Source organism: Brienomyrus brachyistius, unplaced genomic scaffold (assembly GCF_023856365.1).
Source record: "Brienomyrus brachyistius isolate T26 unplaced genomic scaffold, BBRACH_0.4 scaffold433, whole genome shotgun sequence".
NCBI lineage: Eukaryota > Metazoa > Chordata > Actinopteri > Osteoglossiformes > Mormyridae > Brienomyrus > Brienomyrus brachyistius.
The window spans coordinates 14,963-34,513 of record NW_026042708.1 but is presented as its reverse complement, the minus strand read 5'-3'; the positions used below and the strand labels follow the sequence as shown (position 1 = coordinate 34,513).

Sequence of the window (19,551 nt, the reverse complement as noted above, 5' to 3'; positions counted from 1 at the left end):
AAATCAAGCAGAGGATTAACGCTAATTAAAACAGCAAAACCTCCCACCAAGACACAGAATAAGTGTGAACCTCAGCCAGCATGCCAGCGTACCACGGCAGACCACTGCGGTGTGGAAGGGGAGTTACCGGACCGGGAAACGCCAATGACGCCTCCACACACTAGGGGTCCCCACACACACTTACCGGAAATAATCAACAAGTCCTACCCGCAAAATTCCACACTGCTACAGTTGGATGGCCCTGGGATTTTTCTCAAGAACCCCAAGGCTCAATGGAAGTACCGCGAGATTCTTAAACCCTTACCTGAGGGAGGAGGCTTCCAGCGTAAGGAGAGGTTCACCAGAATCCCTGGGCTGGATGGACATCGTTCATCCTTTACCTGGGGAATGAGGCTCCCAACTCGTGGTGACTTACCCAAGCCCTGGTGCTGGATCATCATTAAATGCTTACATGGGGAAAGAGAGACCTTACCCTTGGCCTCCAAGCCTGGAAGTACCCTGAGCTCTAGACCCAAGCTTAACCCTAACCCATAAGCATAGGTTCGCAGCATGAACGGTTCTCAAATGATACCAGAAAACCATACATGTTCTTAATCTGAAAATCAGTTCATCGTTTTCCCAGAAGGTGGCAGCACATCAACACTGCAAGCTTGGCACATCCCTTTGGATACAATGAGCTATCCTTACATTTTGAAATTTTTTAAAACTTATTTAAATCAGTAAAACAAATTACTTCCAAAAAGGATAGAATCATGTCTACCCAATACCACTTGGCACCATGTTAGTGTGAATGGAGTTTTCACTCCAGCCCTGAGGGATTCAGAGCAGACACAAAAGATTGTGAAGCCATGTGTGATTTACAGTGAAAGGTGACTGAACACAACGCACAGCCTCTGTTATGACTCCACTGTTCACCATGGTTCAGCACCATCTATATTTCTATTATTTTTAAGGTATTTTACTTGTGGTTTTACACTTAACATGGTATCGACAGGCTTGCTCCAAAGAGATCTCATTGTATTTACACAGTGACAGTAACGCTGCCTTATCTTGCGAGAGGAAGTAGCATATGGGTGCGCTGCTAACGTTAGCATTAGCAAACCTAGCTGCCTAGCAGTGTTGGTAGTAACTCGTCAGTGTAATTCCACTACTTTTGTTTGCACCATGTATTTCAACATCGACGCGATGTTACTGTGATCACTATGCAACCTTTAGCCCACTGTTATTTTCCTTGATTATGTAATTATACTGGGCAGGTCAGGCAGAGGGAGCAGACGCTGATGCAGCACATTGCCGCACCAACCACACGTCCAAACTGCTGGCGATCCTGGCCGGCGACCCCCCAGGCAGACACACGGTCGAATCCCACCCTTATTATAATTACTTTTATATACAGTAATTGGTAATTAGTAATTTTCAGTAGCTTGCACAAGGCTGCTGACTAGCAACGTTATTCGTTGGCTGAATCCGAAATAGCTGTAGTGCTACGATGCTGGATTGTTACAGGGACAGTGATAAATGCAGACCCCTTTATTCTGATTGCGTTAAAAATCAAATGTTTTTACTCAGATTTCATCCATTTGGTGGTGTGCTCTCTATAATGTGCCATGTTTTCCTAAAAGCAGATTTTTTAAAAAGAATGGCAAAATAGAGCAGCGCACTGAATTGTAATGCCTGTATCTTGAAACGTAGCGTGTTGTCAGACTCTCTGATACACAGCTCTATGGTCCATACAGAGGAGATGAGGAACATGCAGTCTGCTAAGTCACGTGGTTACCTTTCGTTAGGTGGCTACGTTTACATGCCTTAACGCAATTAAGATGTTTTCATGTAAACAGATTAATCGGGGAGCTCATTTATAAAGGCTTCGTGTGACTGAAAAAGACGAGAAGCATTCATACATACATTTATAGGAAGATTTTGGGATTTACAAAAAAAAACGTTTTGTGAAAACAAATCTTGTGAACGAGGTTGAGAGATGCTGTTTCGACAGAATCCTGTAGAGGGCACTGTGTATGCTAAATCGAAGGCTCCAGGAATGTATTTGGCATTTATGATCATAAACAATAATAATTGAAATATTTGTGGGCACATGGCAATTGGCTCTGAGATTAAAGTTTTTTAAAATGAATTTGTTTAAATTTTTGGGCCGGCATGGTGGTGCAGTGGTTAGCACTGTTGCCTCACACCTCTGGGACCCAGGTTCGAGTCTCCGCCTGGGTTACATGTGTGTGGAGTTTGCATGTTCTCCCCATGTCGTCGTGGGGTTTCCTCCGGGTACGCCGGTTTCCCCTCACAGTCCAAAAACATGCTGAGGCTAATTGGAGTTGCTAAAAAATTGCCTGTAGGTGTGAATGGTGTGTGAGTGTGCCCTGCGATGGGCTGGCCCCCCCATCCTGGGTTGTTCCCTGCCTTGTGCCCATTGCTTCCGGGATAGGCTCCGGACCCCCCGCGACGCAGTAGGATTAGCGATTTGGAAAATGGATGGATAGATGTATGATAGAATGATTAAGCTGTAGCACATTTCAAATAATATTTCATTTGTAACACATTTGTTCTCCAAACTTCTACATTTTTAACCTTTGGCCACAAGATCATCTTCTTCCTGCCAGTATCTTTTCTTTTCCTTTGATCCTCGGTTGTTGGAATCTGCTCTGCTGCTTGGAAGTTCCCTGGGGAGTTAGTGTTGGGGGGTTCTGGTGGAATGTGACCATCGGCAGCCATGGGCTGGATAGCGCTGTGGTGCTCAGCCTGGCTCTGTGCCCTTCTAGGGGCTCTGTGTCCTTTGTTAGCACAAACATTTTGCACACCTGACATTACCATGCATACAGTATTTCTCGTATTTTACAAAATACAAAAACACTGATCTGTAGAAAAAAACATTTTATTTCATGAACTAAGTCAAATATGAATCATAAAACACAATTAAAATACTTTTTTTGAATACATGCCTCAGAAATTGCACATCCCTGATTGTGCGTTACCTTCATGCTGCCTTGAAATTTTTGATTTCTTCACTGTAGCCCTGTTATACAATCTTATCTTAACCTTCTGAATTAATCCTATTTTTATTTCTTAAATATTCCCTCCACCACCCCCCCTCTGAGGAGGACTGCTTTATTTACAATTAATCTAATCCTATGTTATACAATCTTATCTTAAAAATAGGATTAATTAAGATAAGGTTATTTCTTAAATATTCCCTCCACCACCCCCCCTCTAAGGAGGACTGCTTTATTTATAATTAATCTAATCCTATGTTATACAATCTTATCTTAACCTTATGTTAACTAACCCTATTTTTATTTCTTAAATATTCCCTCCACCACCCCCCCTCTGAGGAGGACTGCTTTATTTATAATTAATCTAATCCTATGTTATACAATCTTATCTTAACCTTATGTTAACTAACCCTATTTTTATTTTTTAAATATTCCCTCCACCACCCCCCCTCTAAGGAGGACTGCTTTATTTATAATTAATCTAATCCTATGTTATACAATCTTAAGCTTACCGTAACCTATCCTATCTTAATTTTATTCTATGTTATCTTATCCTATCTTTCTTATCTTATGCTATGCAATCCTATCTTATTCTTATACTATGTTATCTTATATAATCGTATCCTAAACTTATGGTAATTTATCATGTCTTTGTAAAACATAAAATGGCATACAAGTTAAGACTATCTTAACTTGTCCTATCGTATTATATACAATCTTAACCTTATCCTATCTTAATCTTATCCTATAGTACCTTATGCTATAGAACTACATGGTATTTTATCTTATCCTAAGTATGTATGACAACTCTCGTGTAATTATGTGCTGAATCTACAGGGAAATGTAGCTATGTGCATCTGACTGATAGCCCATTTCCACACCCATCTCCTGAGCCCTGGGCATGGTACTTAGCTGCTCCAGTGCATCAATAGGAAAGATGAACTCATCTTCATCAATCCTACGCCTCTTGGTTGAATGAGTACCCTCATTATCCTCATTCTTCCCCTGTTTCGCTAAGTTAATTTCATTTAAATGTCTGTTCCAAAACTCCTGACACCAGTACTCAGTAAAGCACTTGGCGTCATAGGTCATTTTAGAGTACTTTGTTACATAATAGTTATACAACCAATAGAATTTTTCCAGGTGAGATGAGGCGGCTACAGCCTGTGCTGGAGCCTGAAGCAGAGGGGTCAGATGAACCAGGCCTGGAGCTGAAAATGGATGTGGAGCTGGGCTTACAGGTGTGACTAAGTGTGGGGATAAAACAGAGGAGCCCATAAAAAGAAATGGGGATGAAACAAAAGGGGAGGGGGCTGAAGACAGAAATAAAAATGAAGAGGAGGAGAAGGTTGGTGAGCTGGGCTTAGGCTCTAACCCCTTCTGTTGGTCATACCTCCTTCTTCGCCCTGACTGGCCTCCCGCCGTATTTCTACGGCGGCCTGTGCCCTGCTGACCCCTGCTGGTTGCCACCGGGATGGCAGCAGATCCAGGAGAGGCAGACGTGGTCAGGGAGCTGGCTGCCGGCGGCCTGGTGCGGCACTTCTTCCGACGGCCAGCATCACTGGAACTGGTTTGTCCTTTGGGATTATAAAGACAGGGGACAGCATATTTAATTTAAATGAAACATTATGTCACTGTACAACAACACTACATCACAACCATCACAGATATCACACTTGGCAGTCGGTATTGCACACTAAGAAAAATTCTGCAGTCTTTATTGGATACAGGAAACACACGCTTGGGAAACTTATGCGCTGGTCTTGACTTGGGCCGTCTGCGTTTCAGCAGGGGAACCTGACCTATAAAAACAAGCCAGTTTGTGCACAGATTCCCTGATACGCAGAACAACAGCGAAAAACAACACTGGAAAGGTTCATGTGCATCAAATATAGCAGCCCACTCAATCCAAATGCTGGCATCAACAACTGACTATTAAGTCAAATCCTTTACATATCTTACACTTTCCATAAGTTGCATTATTTATTCACTCTCAAGGTACCAAACTAAGATTTATGCTTTTTCTGATTACTACCGCGTTTCCCCGCAAATAAGCCCTAACATGATTTTTCAAGAAGCTCGTAATATAAGCCCTAGTTATTGTCCCATGGATTGTACGGTAACTAGAATGAGATGCGGTTATACTACGAGAAGGCTACATGGACAAGAGGCGCTCATTTAAGGACAGAGTTATTGCTAAACATGAGAGATTGGGGACACTGGTTCTACAGGAAATTGAGTTGCGAGATATTCAGGACGGAATTTGGAACTTGGAGATTTACGATGATGTTCCAGAAGAACATGACTACGACTATATTTGAATAAACATATGCAGTATACAGCAGAATTTTGTTCATGAATAAATTCACCGTCAAATTGTTTACATGGAAAGATACTGTTGATGACATGATGTCTGTGTTTGAATAAATGTGGATTTTTTTTCATGAATACCGGTAAATATACTGTAGCATGTTATACTTGGGAAAATACTACCTTAATATAAGCCGTAACGCGTCATTTGGAGCAAAAATTAATATAAGACCCTGTCTTATTTTCGGGGAAACACCGTATATTAGGACATATTCAGCTGTTACTTTACCACTTCATGATGATTTTCTCTGATTTTTAAACACAGCACAGCCACAGATTTTACTGATTTCATTATATAATGCAGTAGACATGCAAAAAGACTCCCGTATATTAAAGCTAAAGGTGAACTACTTTATTATTTAGACATGTACTTCTAAAACAAGATAATAGAACAGAAGATTCAAGAAGACTAGTCAAGCATATTCTGACTTTAACTCTTTAAGTGCTGAGTTAGTCTGGGCATCATTTTGCCATCCTTACCTCGGCCAACTGGACCGGGGATGTATTCCGGGGCGATCCGCACACTGACTGCACCTTTCGGCAGCAGCCAGTCAATCCTCTGGAGATTCACGGTGGTTTTCACGATGGACATCTTTCGCGTCTTCTCTCTTGCTGATAAACTGCAAGTCTGAGCTGCTTTAAATGTTCAAATGAAAACTCTAAACGGAAAAGAATTGTTATGATTCGGTTGCTAAGCTACGGTGGCCGATTGGTGTCAGAGCGCTGCAAAGTCTTCAAACGCTTTAATCAAATGACGAAACATACGATCTACATTTACAAAAGCGCAGAAACGTAGAAGTACCACAAATTTTTAAGACAAGTTTAAAAACATATAAGCGCTGAAAATCCGCTCACAACACAGTTGTGAAGTTTCTGGGTGACAAAGAAACAAGACGGACCAATTATGGTTTAACTGTATATCGAATGTTTACGAAATGTCGATATCTTATCAAAACAGGATATAGAATGAAACACTACATTATATCAATCAATCATTCGGTCGCCATTAAAAATATAGAATAATATTCCTTCCTTGTTATAAGTAACACGAGAGCTGCGGTCTTGAAGTTGCACAGACTCCCAGAATTCATAGCGATAATTACGCGACCCATTCAATTAGTGGGTTTTTTTGATAATTGGGAATGCGTTGGGTGCGTTCGACTTCACTTAGGTCTGACTGCAGCTGACGTGAGGGGGAGCGCCATCTGCCGGCGGCTGCAGGAGTGTAATATAATAATATAAACTGTAATATAAACTTGTAATATAAACTGACAGCAGCCAAACTAGACAACTTCTACTCCTCGTAGTGCGAGACCTGACTGAGATGGCCGCACTGCCAGAAGGGTGTAGATACATCTATACAAATATCACCTGCATGCACATTACTTCTTCTACAATAACCAACTCCTGATCCAAACTGCTAGCAGTGAAAAGATAGCTGCCAGGAAAAAGATCAAATACATTTATTTCAAGGATTCAAAGTTTTTATTGTCATGCACAGAATACAATGCAATTCTTACTTGAATGCCTTCTTCACAGACTAGACGATTAAACACATAAAGCAGCGCAAGATTACAGTAACTAACAATAAATAAACGATTAACTTATGTGTACTATTAGAGCATTTATTGAAACTTTACTTCTTTACAGGCTTTTCGGGAGAAATAGCAGATAACGCATCGGAACTTCCAGAGATACAAACGTCATGCTAAAATTGTTCAGCCAATAAGGGCAAAGTTGTGTCACGGAGGCAGTTCCAGTTTGTGCAGCCGGCTGAGAGGTTTTTTTTATTATTTTTGTTATTGAAGCTTTAAATTACAACAGAAGTAATAGCTGACCAGTGACCATTAACATTAACAAAACAAACAAGAACATTTACGAGACATTTACAAAATAAGCCAGGGGCACATAGTAGCGACATTTACAGTTATGCCGGCTGAAAGGTGCTGCACGATCTTACTTGCTCTCTGCACGTGCTGCACGATCTGTCACGATCGTCTTGTAGGTTTTTGTACCATGTGACTTGGTGACGTTAGGTGACGTTTTGCAGGGCCGGCTTTATGTCGGACAAAAGAAATCTAACCATGATGCAGTAATTCTAGAGGCAGCAAAGCAGACTAACCAAAGATCTCATAGTAAACAAAGGAATGTGATACTGCAGTTAAGTCTCAAAACAAAGCTTTTACAATGTTAAATAGTACTCACAACTTTCAGAATTTGATTGAGTACAAAAAGTTGCAGGCTAACGTAAGGAGGGTAGTTAAATGAGCAAAGAGGGAGTTTTGGAGGTCCTTCTGTAATTCAGTAGGACGGGAAACTGACATTAGTAAAGTCTGGGGAATGATAAAAAAGATGCATGAGATTAAAAGGGAGTATGGATATTCAGTTCTAAATGATAATAACATAATAACAGTTACAGATGGGGAAAAAGGCAAAATGTTAGTTTTGTGGTTTTTCATTCCCTGCTAAATCAGAAGTCAGAAGCCGCCGGTGTAGATCCAAATTCAGTCTTTATTGCAAACAAGTTACAACCAAGGCCGGACACTTAAAGTGTGTCCAGTACTGTTTTATACCTATTTTTATACAAGTTCTTATCATTTAACAATATCTCGTCACTTAAGCATCATCATTCCTTCAACCATTCACAATCATTGTTTTTTACATCAATCCACACCCCTAGGTGATAAGTTTGTCCATCATTTCTTTTACTGTTTGGTCCCTCAGCCGAACATAATGGTGGTGCGACCATCTCCAATTGGTTTTTTAAAAATGCTCAGTCGTGAACTTTTGGGGAACTCGGGCGAATACCTTCCTTCAGTAGCAAACCTTGGCAGCTTCAACCTGTTGCACATTGTCTAATTAGAGGGTTGATAATATATTTGTCATTCAACATAATGATAAGGCATAACACTAATAAAGGTGGATATTCATGCATTCAGGGCTAACATAAAGTAGCTAACAGAAAGTTTGAGGCTAATACAAGGTGCAAATACATACTCAATTGATTACATTGTGTTGATTACATTATAATGATTACATTGCAATGATTACATCACGGGAATTTGGCATGCTTTTTAATAATACCGTAATGATTATATTCTACATTGTATAGTGCTAAATAATATCCCATATATTTCCCCCCTTTGGGATTCTAAAGAGTCCCACACACAATTCTGTCCATCCAGCCTAGGAGGGAGGGCTAAAACCCTAAGATCTAGGGAAATTCCACTCCCAGCCCGCCACAGGCGCGGCCCCCCTTCGGGGTCCATGGCTGACATGGCTCACAAACTATCAACACTCAGAATCAACCAACAGCAATGAACTCCCCAGGATACATTGCATATATTATCAGGAATACATAATCTACCAGGAGTACATCACCTACCACAAGCTCATTACATAAACATATACGGCTAATGCAAAGATAACTGAAAGGTTAACTGATAACACTGTAGATTACTATAACAGGCACTCTGTCATGAGCAGGAAAGTCCCAGGTGTCGTGGGCAGCAGGCAGGCTGCAGCGTTTCCAACATGGAGTATTCACAGGCGGTACGGCCGAACTTCAGCTATGGGCAGGAGCGTATCCAAGGTGTCTATGTCGCCATCCGTTTCCGTGTTGGTCCAGGAGGTTGCCGCTCCAAACGGTCCTCCCACCACTCTAAACATTGCAGCTATAGTCGCCTGCTGAGACAGCGCTCTTCCCACTAGGGAGCGAACAAGAGGAACTACACAACAAAAGATTAGTAGCAAAGCAAGAATGAACACAGCACGCACACAGAGTGCTTTCATAAGGGCTTACTGCCAACTACCCCACATATTATAGCACCAGTCAAACAACCCGTCATGTTGTCCCGAATTTCTCGCCATCTCATCCTGTAACCCCTGCAACTTTCTCATACCCTCAGTAAATGAAACATCCAGGGCTGTATTAATGGGAATAAATGTACAGCACTGATCCCCGAACAGCACACACACTCCCCCTTTCTCTGCCAGGAGTCAATCCAGGGCCATCCTGTTCTGTCATGCCTTCAGACTGGTGGCCTGAAGCTGCTCCCCCAGAGATGCGAGTGCCTCCTGAGTATAGTTGGTAAACCTCTGCTGATTATAGTACAAATAATTTTTCCATTCCACATTTTTGTTAACAGTAGGCCAAATTAATATTGATTCAAACCCTGCAGCTATCTCACTTCTCACCTTATATTTGTCTGAAATGCCCCTCGGCTGGCATATGGCATCTATATACACACTGGGATCATCTTCGCAGCTCGTAACAAACCTGTGGGACCTAGAGGGCTGTTTGTCAGAGTAAATATCCACCTGGCTAGCTAACATCCCCCTAGTGCAGAGGCCTCCATAATTATTGGGGAGAGGAGGCCTCAATCCTCCCTCCTGACCACACAGCCACCACGTATCTGCCAGAGGTACGCTCTGGTTCTCTAATGCATCCAGCGGAATGCTCCATACTTCTCCATTCTGCACTTGGTCGCCTTTCACATCCCAAACAGTTCCACAGTTTCCCCCGGAGATCCCCACCTCCTCTGTCCCATTATTCTTAAAACACTCACAAGGAAGTCCCTTGAAAAAAACTCAATTTCTGCCCCATAATATATCGCTGTCCACCTTCCCAAGGCCTAAACTGTCCACCCTATAAGCATATTTAATATTTCCCTGGTATATCAGGCACCAATATGGACAGTACTGCATGCGCACTTTCGGACTAGATTTAAGTTTGCATACTTTATCAGGGGAATCAAACCATCCTGACACAGACCCTTCCAGACCCTTCTAACTCTCTCCATTCCCCAGTCTCCACACTGGTTATTAGTGGACTCCCTGAGCTGGAATCTCTGCACTCGCACACACCACACAATCCTCCTCCCTAATGAAGCAGCGGTGTATCAGCCCCTTTATACCACCAATTTCCACTATTATGTTTTGGTAACCCATCCTGGTTTACGTCATCTTGGGTATATCCTACAGTTTGCTCACTCTTCTCACTTCCATAGCTCCCACCTACATCTCTCCGCTTTCGCTCATTGTCACCTGAGAGGTTATTCAGCATCAGTGGACCAGGTCGAGTCAGTGAAGTCAGTTGTCCTGAACTCTCCTGTCTTGTGGTCCTGCTGCACACCCAGACCTGAAGGGCCTGGTATATCATTGGTAGAGTAGTAGTAGATATCTTTATTGCCATTTGCACAGGAACAGGTCAGTAGAAGTACATTGGAATTCTTGTGCGTATCTCCCAGAGTCATTTTAAAAAAATAGAGAGACAGAGGAGAAGAGATAGTTTTTTAAAACATTAAATAACATAATATAAAAAATGTAAATAATAAAAGCAGCCAACACACTAATTCCAGAACGTAATACAGTAAGTGGTTACACACTGTGTACAGATGCAGATACAGGATACAGAGTGCATGGCCTGGGTGTGTGAGTGAATTATTTCACAGAAATAATATCAAGACAGTATAATGTACAGAAAAGTGGAATATTGCACATGTTTGTTAGACTATTGCACTGAAAGAGTTATTTGACTACCTAAGAGAAAGAATGAAAGTGAGGCTGTAGTGCTCCGATGTGTCTGATTGCCTCTTTGGAGTGGTAACTGTCCAGGTAATGTCCACGGGGGAAGTGGGGGGCCTGTATTTCATACCCACTTTAATGTGCTTAGCCATCAGTCTAACTGTGGCTGGGATAAAGCTGTTGTAGAATCGTGTTTTGTAGGCGGTCATGCTCTCTGGCCTGCGGTGTCTTAGGTTGTATCATAAAGTTCTTCCTCCTAAACAGGCATAATGCTGGGTGATGTTGATCACTGAGTATGTTTTGAGTTTTCCTCCGACAGCATTGTGTATATAATGTGTCCAAAGAGGGGAGGTCAGAGCCAATGATCCTTTATCCTGCAGTTTTTACAACAACTCCTTGAAGAGATTTCCTCTCACTGCCACTGGTAAGGATACTTTCAGTGATTCCTCTATAGGTCTGTGTGAGAGGCTGACGTCTGAGTCCTCTATAAGCCTGTGTGGGGGGCCGACGTCCGAGTCCTCTATAAGCCTGTGTGAGGGGCTGACGTCTGAGTCCTCTATAGGTCTGTGTGAGAGGCTGACGTCTGAGTCCTCTATAAGCCTGTGTGGGGGGCCGACGTCCGAGTCCTCTATAGGCCTGTGCGAGGGGCCGGCGTCCGAGTCCTCTATAGGCCTGTGCGAGGGGCTGACCTCCGAGTCCTCTATAGGGGCTAGTCCGGACTCGGACGTCCGAGTCCTCTATTGGCCTGTGCGAGGGGCTGACGTCCGAGTCCTCTACAGGCCTGCGAGGGGCTGGCGTCCGCGTCCTCTATAGGCCTGTGTGAGGGGCGTCTGAGTCCACTATAGGCCTGTGTGAGGGGCTGACGTCTGAGTCCTCTATAGGCCTGTGCGAGGGGCTGACGTCCGAGTCCTCTATTGGCCTGTGCGAGGGGCGTCTGAGTCCTCTATAAGCCTGTGTGGGGGGCCGACGTCCGAGTCCTCTATAGGCCTGTGCGATGGGCTGACGTCCGAGTCCTCTATTGGCCTGTGCGAGGGGCTGATGTCCGAGTCCTCTATAGGCCTGTGCGAGGGGCTGACGTCCGAGTCCTCTATAGGCCTGTGCGATGGGCTGACCTCCGAGTCCTCTATAGGCCTGTGCGAGGGGCTGACCTCCGAGTCCTCTATAGGGGCTAGTCCTGACGTCCGAGTCTTCTACAGGCCTGTGTGAGGGGCTGACGTCCGAGTCCTCTATAGGCCTGTGTATACATCAAATATCATATATATCCATCCATCCATCCATTTTCCAAATCGTTTATCCTACTGGGTTGCGGGGGGTCCTTTCCCGGAGGCAATGGGCACGAGGCAGGGAACAACCCAGGACGGGGGGCCAGCCCATCACAGGGCACACTCACACACCATTCACTCACACATGCACACCTATGGGCAATTTAGTAACTCCAATTAGCCTCAGCATGTATTTGGACTGTGGGGGGAAACCGGAGTACCTGGAGGAAACCCCACAATGACATGGGGAGAACATGCAAACTCCACACACATGTGACCCCGGCGGAGATTCGAACCTGGGTCCCAGAGGTGTGAGGCAACAGTGCTAACCACTGCACCACCATGCCACCCCCAGGATAAAACATATAAAATGATAAACAATAAAAACTATACAATTAGGAAGCAATCAGTCCCGCGTACATGATCAGCCAGAAAATACTTGCATTCATCTAAACTTTTATAAACTTTAAACTGCCTTTGCTTGCTGGCCTGTGGGCTGATGGACAAACTTGAATGCCTTGCAGGATAGGATAGGATGCACATTCTTTATTGTCCATTAAATCCCTCTATCAAGTGTCAATAGGCTCCAAACAACCAAATGTAATGAAAGAATATTTAAAAAAAGGGAAAAACATACAGAAATAACCAAAAATAAAAAAATTGTAAATAAATAAAGACTAACCAAAGTAACTTTACTGTCCCCGTCAGTTATCAGTCATCAGTCAGTCATCACCCTGACTAAACTGTATAATGAGCAGATAGGACTGTCTCTACATGGTTAGATTGTGTTTAATACAACAACTGGAATACCGCATACAAGGCACAAAAGCACTGTGGGGAATAGAGCATTATGGGAACAGTAGTCCTATTATTACACCTCCTCCTTTTAGCTTAAGTCAAATGTGCTGTGTACCTTTTGACATTAATTTCTGTTACTGCTATCAACAACCTCCTTCTCTCTCTCTCTCTCTCTCTCTCTCTTCTACTGAACTTCCCTCTTTGTTCACAAGTCCATTCTGTCAGGTGGTTTTCCAGTCAACTTGACTTAGTAACAGTCCCTGTAGGCCAAAGATGACCTTTACAGTCTCTACAACATATGGTCTAGGAGTATCTGCAGGTCTGACGACTCCCAGCAGTCCCTTCTGTGCTAATCCAAACTGTCTGACCAGATGTCAGTTCTGCGAGAGGTCTGGAGTGGAGTCTGCGGTTGTAGTGTTTTGCCTGCTGACGCCTTCTCTCCTCATCCTGCTTGCGAAAAACTTGCAGATCTGGCCATTTAGGACCCAGCTGTCCACCATCTGGCTAATCTGTGCTGTGATACCGGGCCACCATACTGACAGTGTAGCTCTGGCTCGGCATTTTGTAATTCCCTGATAGCCTTCATGCAGACGCTGAAGAACATCCGCTCTCAAGGGGGGAGGTATCACAAGTCCTTCTCCCTTCATGAGAAGGTCGTGAACAAGGTGAAAATCCATTGTGCGCTGCCAGTATGGTTTAATGTCTGGATCTAACTTACATCTCTCTGGCCATTCTGTGAAACAGTGGTTTGTCACTTGTCTGCATACGTCGTCTTCTTTCTGCACTGTCTTTATCTCCTCCAGCCTTTTGTCTCCACGTCTTTCTCTAGCTGAAGATGCCGTTCAATCAAAATGAATATTTTACTCACTTATCTTTTGGTCTTTTATGATTCTATGTGTACCACCTCCAAATTATTTTGAAGATTTGAATTTCATTGTATCCAAATTAATTTGGAACGGCAGACAACCCAGGAAACGGTTCTCAGTTTTACAGCGCACCAAATCAGACCGTGGCCTCGCCCTCCCTGATTTTAAGCTCTAGCATTGGGCATTTCAAATTAGGGCTATGCGCACTTGGACAGACGCAGGCAGTGTAGTGTCGTGGAGAGGTATTGAATCGGCTATAGTGCATCCCCACGGACTCCAGGACTTACCTTTCCCAGGGATAGGTCTTCGTAAATCACGACACAAACTTGGTTGTATCTTTTCATCCACCTTAGCTGCATGGTACAACGCTGAAAAAGTAATAGGTCAACAATCTCCTTTATGGAACAATTTCCACTTTCTGTCAGACTATAAAGCTTTTGTTTGTCCCCCCTGGTCATCCAAGGGGGTTTTCACATTTTCTAATACGTTTGATGCGAATGTTGTGCGCACATTCCAGGACATTCAAAAAGAATACAGTCTGCCTGGCTTCTCATTTTTCTTCTACCTCAGGCTACAATCCACAATGAAGGCCTATGTTGTGCCATGGAATTCTGTCTTAGATGATCACCCAATGTTTAGCTTTGTGACAACATTATTGTCCATAATGACAACAGAGGATAAAACTAGACAGGATACACAAAGCCCAGCAAACAAAATTTACTCAAAATAGTACCGACTCCTGAGAAACAAATGCTGCTGTTTTACTTTGCCTTTCCACTAATACACATTAAACACCAAAAAATAAAAAAACAAAAAAATCTCACCTAACCTTCCCAGGGAGCGATCAGGGAGTCACATCTCCACCATATACTGGTGAAATCCTGCCGACTGCGTCAAATCTGTAGCGGTTAGGGAGGAAGCAGAGAGGGACACAGAAATGGAGACCCGACTACGCCACTCTGGGAAATTCACCCAGAGAATTAAGTACAGGAGTTTGCAACCCACTCCGATATAAAAGGACACAGATTCGTAATCACCGCCTGGGGGACGTGAAGACCATGAACACTGCCTTTATTATTTTGCTTCCAGTTAACACTCCAAAGGAAAAACCAAACAGCAAACAAATTACTACCCACAAATGGTACAAATCAAATCATGTTAGAATAACACTCCAATCACACAAAGAAACCCAAACCCAGCAGCTATTACCTTGGGGTGGGGGGACACACTGTCAGAAGGTACTCCATGGGGTCAGCACATCACATGGCGTAGATACACACACCAGGGGGGTGGGCTAAGAAGGCAGAGCGACCACGCAGCGCTATATCGCCAGGACCTACCCCCCCCCCCCCCAAACCAGATCCTCACCACCCAACACCAAGCCTCCCCAACGGCGCCCCACGGTTTACGTACAACAAACTAAACAAAACACATAAATACTTAATACTAATTAAACAGGAAACCCGAAAACAAAATAAACGAAACAAAAGCAGAAAACACAGCAGGACAAAACAGCAGCAATTGCAGTGGCTCAGTATCCCGCCGGCTGCCTGGCTCACGCCGGTCCGGGACACTCCACCAAATCGCCATCCACTGACTGAGTACAAGCGCTATTAAAAGGGAACCTTAAAACGGGAAACAACTGCAAGTGGCTAGGTTACCAAGCCCTCGCAAACTGCAGCGATGGAGATACCCACAACTTTGAAAAAGGAGATACTGGCACATGGAGAGTCGCGTCACTGGTTACAGGGCGGTCCAACAGACAACTACAACTGGATCTTATATACGCACGCTGGCCACAACAATTAATCAATCAATTTAACAAAATCACGATACCTTAAGAGATCGCACCCTCCAGCTCCATCTCACTACAATAGTTACTACTCTCGCTGCTGAAGGTTTATACAAACAAGATTAATTCAGTGAGGAACCTCCCTCAAAGGTACAACGGCAAACACCCGCCTGCTTCAGATCACAGGCCCAAGTTCTGAATCACTATTCTACCAACACACAGGTAGAAGATGAAGAACTCTCCTCAAAGTAGTGCTGTCAGTTGGACCTTGTAACATGAATAATCATAGTGGAGAGTTACAATTTTATAATTTTAATGGGAAGATGTGAGATTTTTATTGGGGGGGGGGGGGTCCCACTTTCAGAAACAGCCAGTGAGACTCGTTTACCTCAATCCTTCTGACCATGTGAGTCTCATTAATGAAACCGTATCTTAAGCCCAGCCGGAGCCCACCTCCCCAAGGGTACACTCTACTTTCCCAGAAAATACCAAGATGGATTCAAATTCAACTCCGAAACCTACTGTCAGTTTTTAGAAGACACTTTCTTCAAGCAGTGGTACAGGAAACAGTCAGCATCTTTCAGCAGGACCATGATTTTTATGCAGGACAATGCTCCATCGCATGCATCGAAGTACTCCACTGCATGGCTAGTCAGTAAAGGCCTTAAGGATGACAGAATAATGACATAATCACCTGACATAATCCCTATTGAGAACTTGTGGGCCCTGCTTAAACGGGAGATTTACAGTGAAGGAAAGCAGTACAGCTCTCTGAACAGTATCTGGGAGGCTGTGGTTGCTGCTGCACAAAAAGTTTATTGTCAACAGATCAAGAAAATACCAGATTCCATGAATGGAAGACTTATTGCTGTTCAGGAGCCGGACTGCTTGGGGGAAGAAGCTATTGCACAGTCGTGCAGACCTGCTCCTGATGCTGCAGAATCTTCTTCCGGATGGAAGAGGGGTAGTAGACAGTTGGTGGGTATTGTGCAGTTTGGGGATTTGCGTTGGTGTTTTTGGGCTCATCATCCCAGGTCCTGCGGACCCATACATGCTGGTGCTGAGCTCTGTTACTGATATTCTTAAGTATTATTTTTAATAATTGATGCACTTGCACTCGATCTTTGATACAATGTTTTGTCGCTTTTAATCTTTCCAAGCACTTTGCATACCGGGGCGACGCCCAGCACCGTACAGTGTCAATCTGCTTCCTCATTTGTATGTCGTTTTGATAAAAGCTTCTGATAAATAAGTAAAATGTAAGTCAGTATAAATGTATATACAACAGTAACTATGGTAGATTTCTCTCTGGTAGGTCTCTCTGACCTTACTGCCCTGGGAGAAAAGCCCAGTGTAACATGGGCTAAAATGTAAATGTGTAGTTTTTTAGATCTTAATCTGAAAATCCGTTCTTCGTTTTCCCAGAAGGTGGCAGCACATGATCACTGCAAAACTGCAAGCTTGGCTTGTCGCTTTGTATACAATAGTGCGCTATCCGTATATTAAAAATACTACATAATTACATACATCAATCAATATCAAGAACAGAAAGATGCCCACACAATATACCAAAATCTTAAAATCCCCCTTGGCTGCATGTTACGCTGTAGTTTGGTTTGTCTAAGCTCCACACTTTCCCAGAATTACCCTGGACTGCTTCCAGTACGGAAGCCCAAAGAATCAGACACGAAGCTCACATAACTTGGCAAGAGGCCCCTGAATTACCTGAAGTGGATGGAGTTTTCACCTCGGCGCATGGGGATTCAGAGCAGACACAAATGAGCGCGAACCCATGTGTGATTTACAGTAAAAGGTGACTGAACACAATACACAGCCTCTGTAGTGTCTCCACTGTCCAGCAGGGGGTGCCACATGAAAGCTGCCCAGCAGGAGTAAACAGGTTTCCGGAGATGATGCATTGCAGTCCCACAGTCCTCTAGTCTTAAGTGCTCAAATTTTGTGGTGCCTCTATACCTTAGTCTCATAGTCCATAGTGCCCAATTCCCCTTTGCCCCACTTCCATGATCCACAAGTCCCTAGTCTCCTTGTTTCTTAGTCCCATAGTCCCTAACACTGTAGCCCCTTTTCCCCTGGTCCCCTATTCCCTTAGTCCCATAGTCTCCTAGTCCTGTGGCCCCTAATACCATAGTCCACTACTCCTTGGTCCCCCAGTTCCTACTCCCTATTCACCTTGTATTAAGCAGGGAGCAGGATTCTGAGGCCATCTGATATGCTTTACAATGAAGCTGTGCTAAAACCAGTATATGCATGAGGGTGTTTGCGCTGCCCTGCACTAGACTGGCTGTTCCTGTAAATCACTTATATGGAAGTGCCTGTGGAACACAGATAAAATCCACATGTCTGAGGTGGCTGGCATCTGGTCTTTCTCATGTGTCAGGCCTGCGATGCAGCATTCAAACACATGGTCTCCTTTTACAGCCAGCAGGTTACGCAAACGTACCGCTCAATCGGGGCCATGCGGACAGCTGTCTGCCATCTCTGATTGGCCGTCGAGTCTACGGACCCCAAAGGTTAAACTGGACACTGGCAGGCGTGTCTGATTCATCAGATTCCCGTCTGCTGGGTTGGGCAGCATCACATTGAGGAAGAACCTCATTGTGTTTTCAGCTACCTGGCATTAGGAGCTGATTACTTCAAGTCATTAGGACTTTTTTCATAGAGATTCTCTAGCTGAACAAGTAGAGTGTTGCATTTATGATGCATTGGTCATGGGTTCAAATCCCCCAAGAATATGCATAAAACATAACCCTTCCCACTGCTGTAAGTCACTTTGGGTAAACAAGTCTGGTAAATGCAAAAGTGTTTCTACAAGTGATACAACAGCATGCCCTACTGGTCAGATTAAAATGCTGTTTGGATATATTCCATTTCATAATGTGGCTTCTGATTATAACATCAATGTGTAATAGGAATTGATTGGAAACGTATTCACTACTTCTTTTACAAATGTATTTATCTGGACGAATTGGTCCAATTGATCTCTCTTACCTTAGACCCCTGGGAGAAAAGCTTAGTGTCCATGGGGTTAAATGTAAATGGATATTCTATGTGATGAGTAATATAATCTGGGTTAAGGACGACTCAGATGCAGTAGCTCTGGGAAAGACACAGGCTTTATTAAGGGAATACAGCAAACAACACTTGGAACAACGATGACGGAGCTGAGGAACCATGAGAGCAGGAACATTTATACACAGTAATCACCGATGGGAGAGAGGTGTAGGAGGCTAACAGATCAGGGTGGAGAACGTCAATGATGGGATACAGCTGGGGAGGGTTAGGAGAGTTACGGAGGGCATTTAGTGACCTCTGCTGGCTCAATTGGGAGGAGACGGGATAGATCGTCACAAGTACTAAGATGTGATGCATCCATCTTCCAAACACTTATCACAAGGGTATCCCAGAGCCAATTACAGGAAACGCAGGGCACAAAGCTGGGGTCCACCATGGATAGAATGCCATTTAATCACAAGGCACACTCACAGTTATGGAGTCCGGACAATTTACAGATGCCTGTCTGAGTCGCTGCAGGAAGAAACCCATGTGGGATAAAGAGAGCAAACAAACGCCACACAGACAGTGTAGGAGAAGGATGGAAACATTCAACACTGCAGCTGCAAGGCAGCCCTGTTACCCACTGAGTCGCCCCTCACTGGATTCTCATGGTTAAAACAGGACAACATGCCCAATACATTCAAAATGCACATGTGGAGGATTTCAGCCATATGGTTTTGAGTAACTTCTACACCCACGTACCATGTGTGAGATGGAGCCGGCCAGTTCCTCTTATGGTCCAATTCTGCTCATGCGTTACTAAGATTATGGTACTTAGGTCCTCCATCCATCAGATCCTCTTCTCACTGTGGTCATGCTCATCCACTCTGGACACCGTACGCTTGGTAAAAGACTCTCAT

At 43.8% G+C, this 19,551-nt stretch overlaps 2 protein-coding genes across 3 annotated transcripts in view; both read right to left on the bottom strand.

The window, feature by feature from the left end:
* LOC125729050 (E3 ubiquitin-protein ligase TRIM47-like) overlaps window positions 1-19,551 on the bottom strand; it is a 93,735-nt gene that overhangs the window by 59,293 nt on the left and 14,891 nt on the right. The gene's annotated exons all lie outside the window — the stretch shown is intronic.
* On the bottom strand, window positions 3,202-6,292 carry LOC125729051 (uncharacterized). 2 transcript variants are annotated; one of them, XR_007389567.1, is made up of 3 exons: window positions 5,853-6,292; window positions 3,398-4,579; window positions 3,202-3,280 (listed from the first exon to the last, which is right to left on the bottom strand). XR_007389567.1 is itself a non-coding variant. In XM_049005602.1 (2 exons), the coding sequence occupies exons 1-2, from the start codon at window positions 5,962-5,964 to the stop codon at window positions 3,834-3,836; spliced, it is 858 nt and encodes a 285-aa protein (XP_048861559.1). In that variant the 5' UTR covers window positions 5,965-6,292; the 3' UTR covers window positions 3,239-3,833. The 2 variants fall into 2 exon arrangements, 1 of the variants encoding a protein (XP_048861559.1); XM_049005602.1 differs by having other exon boundaries at window positions 3,239-4,579.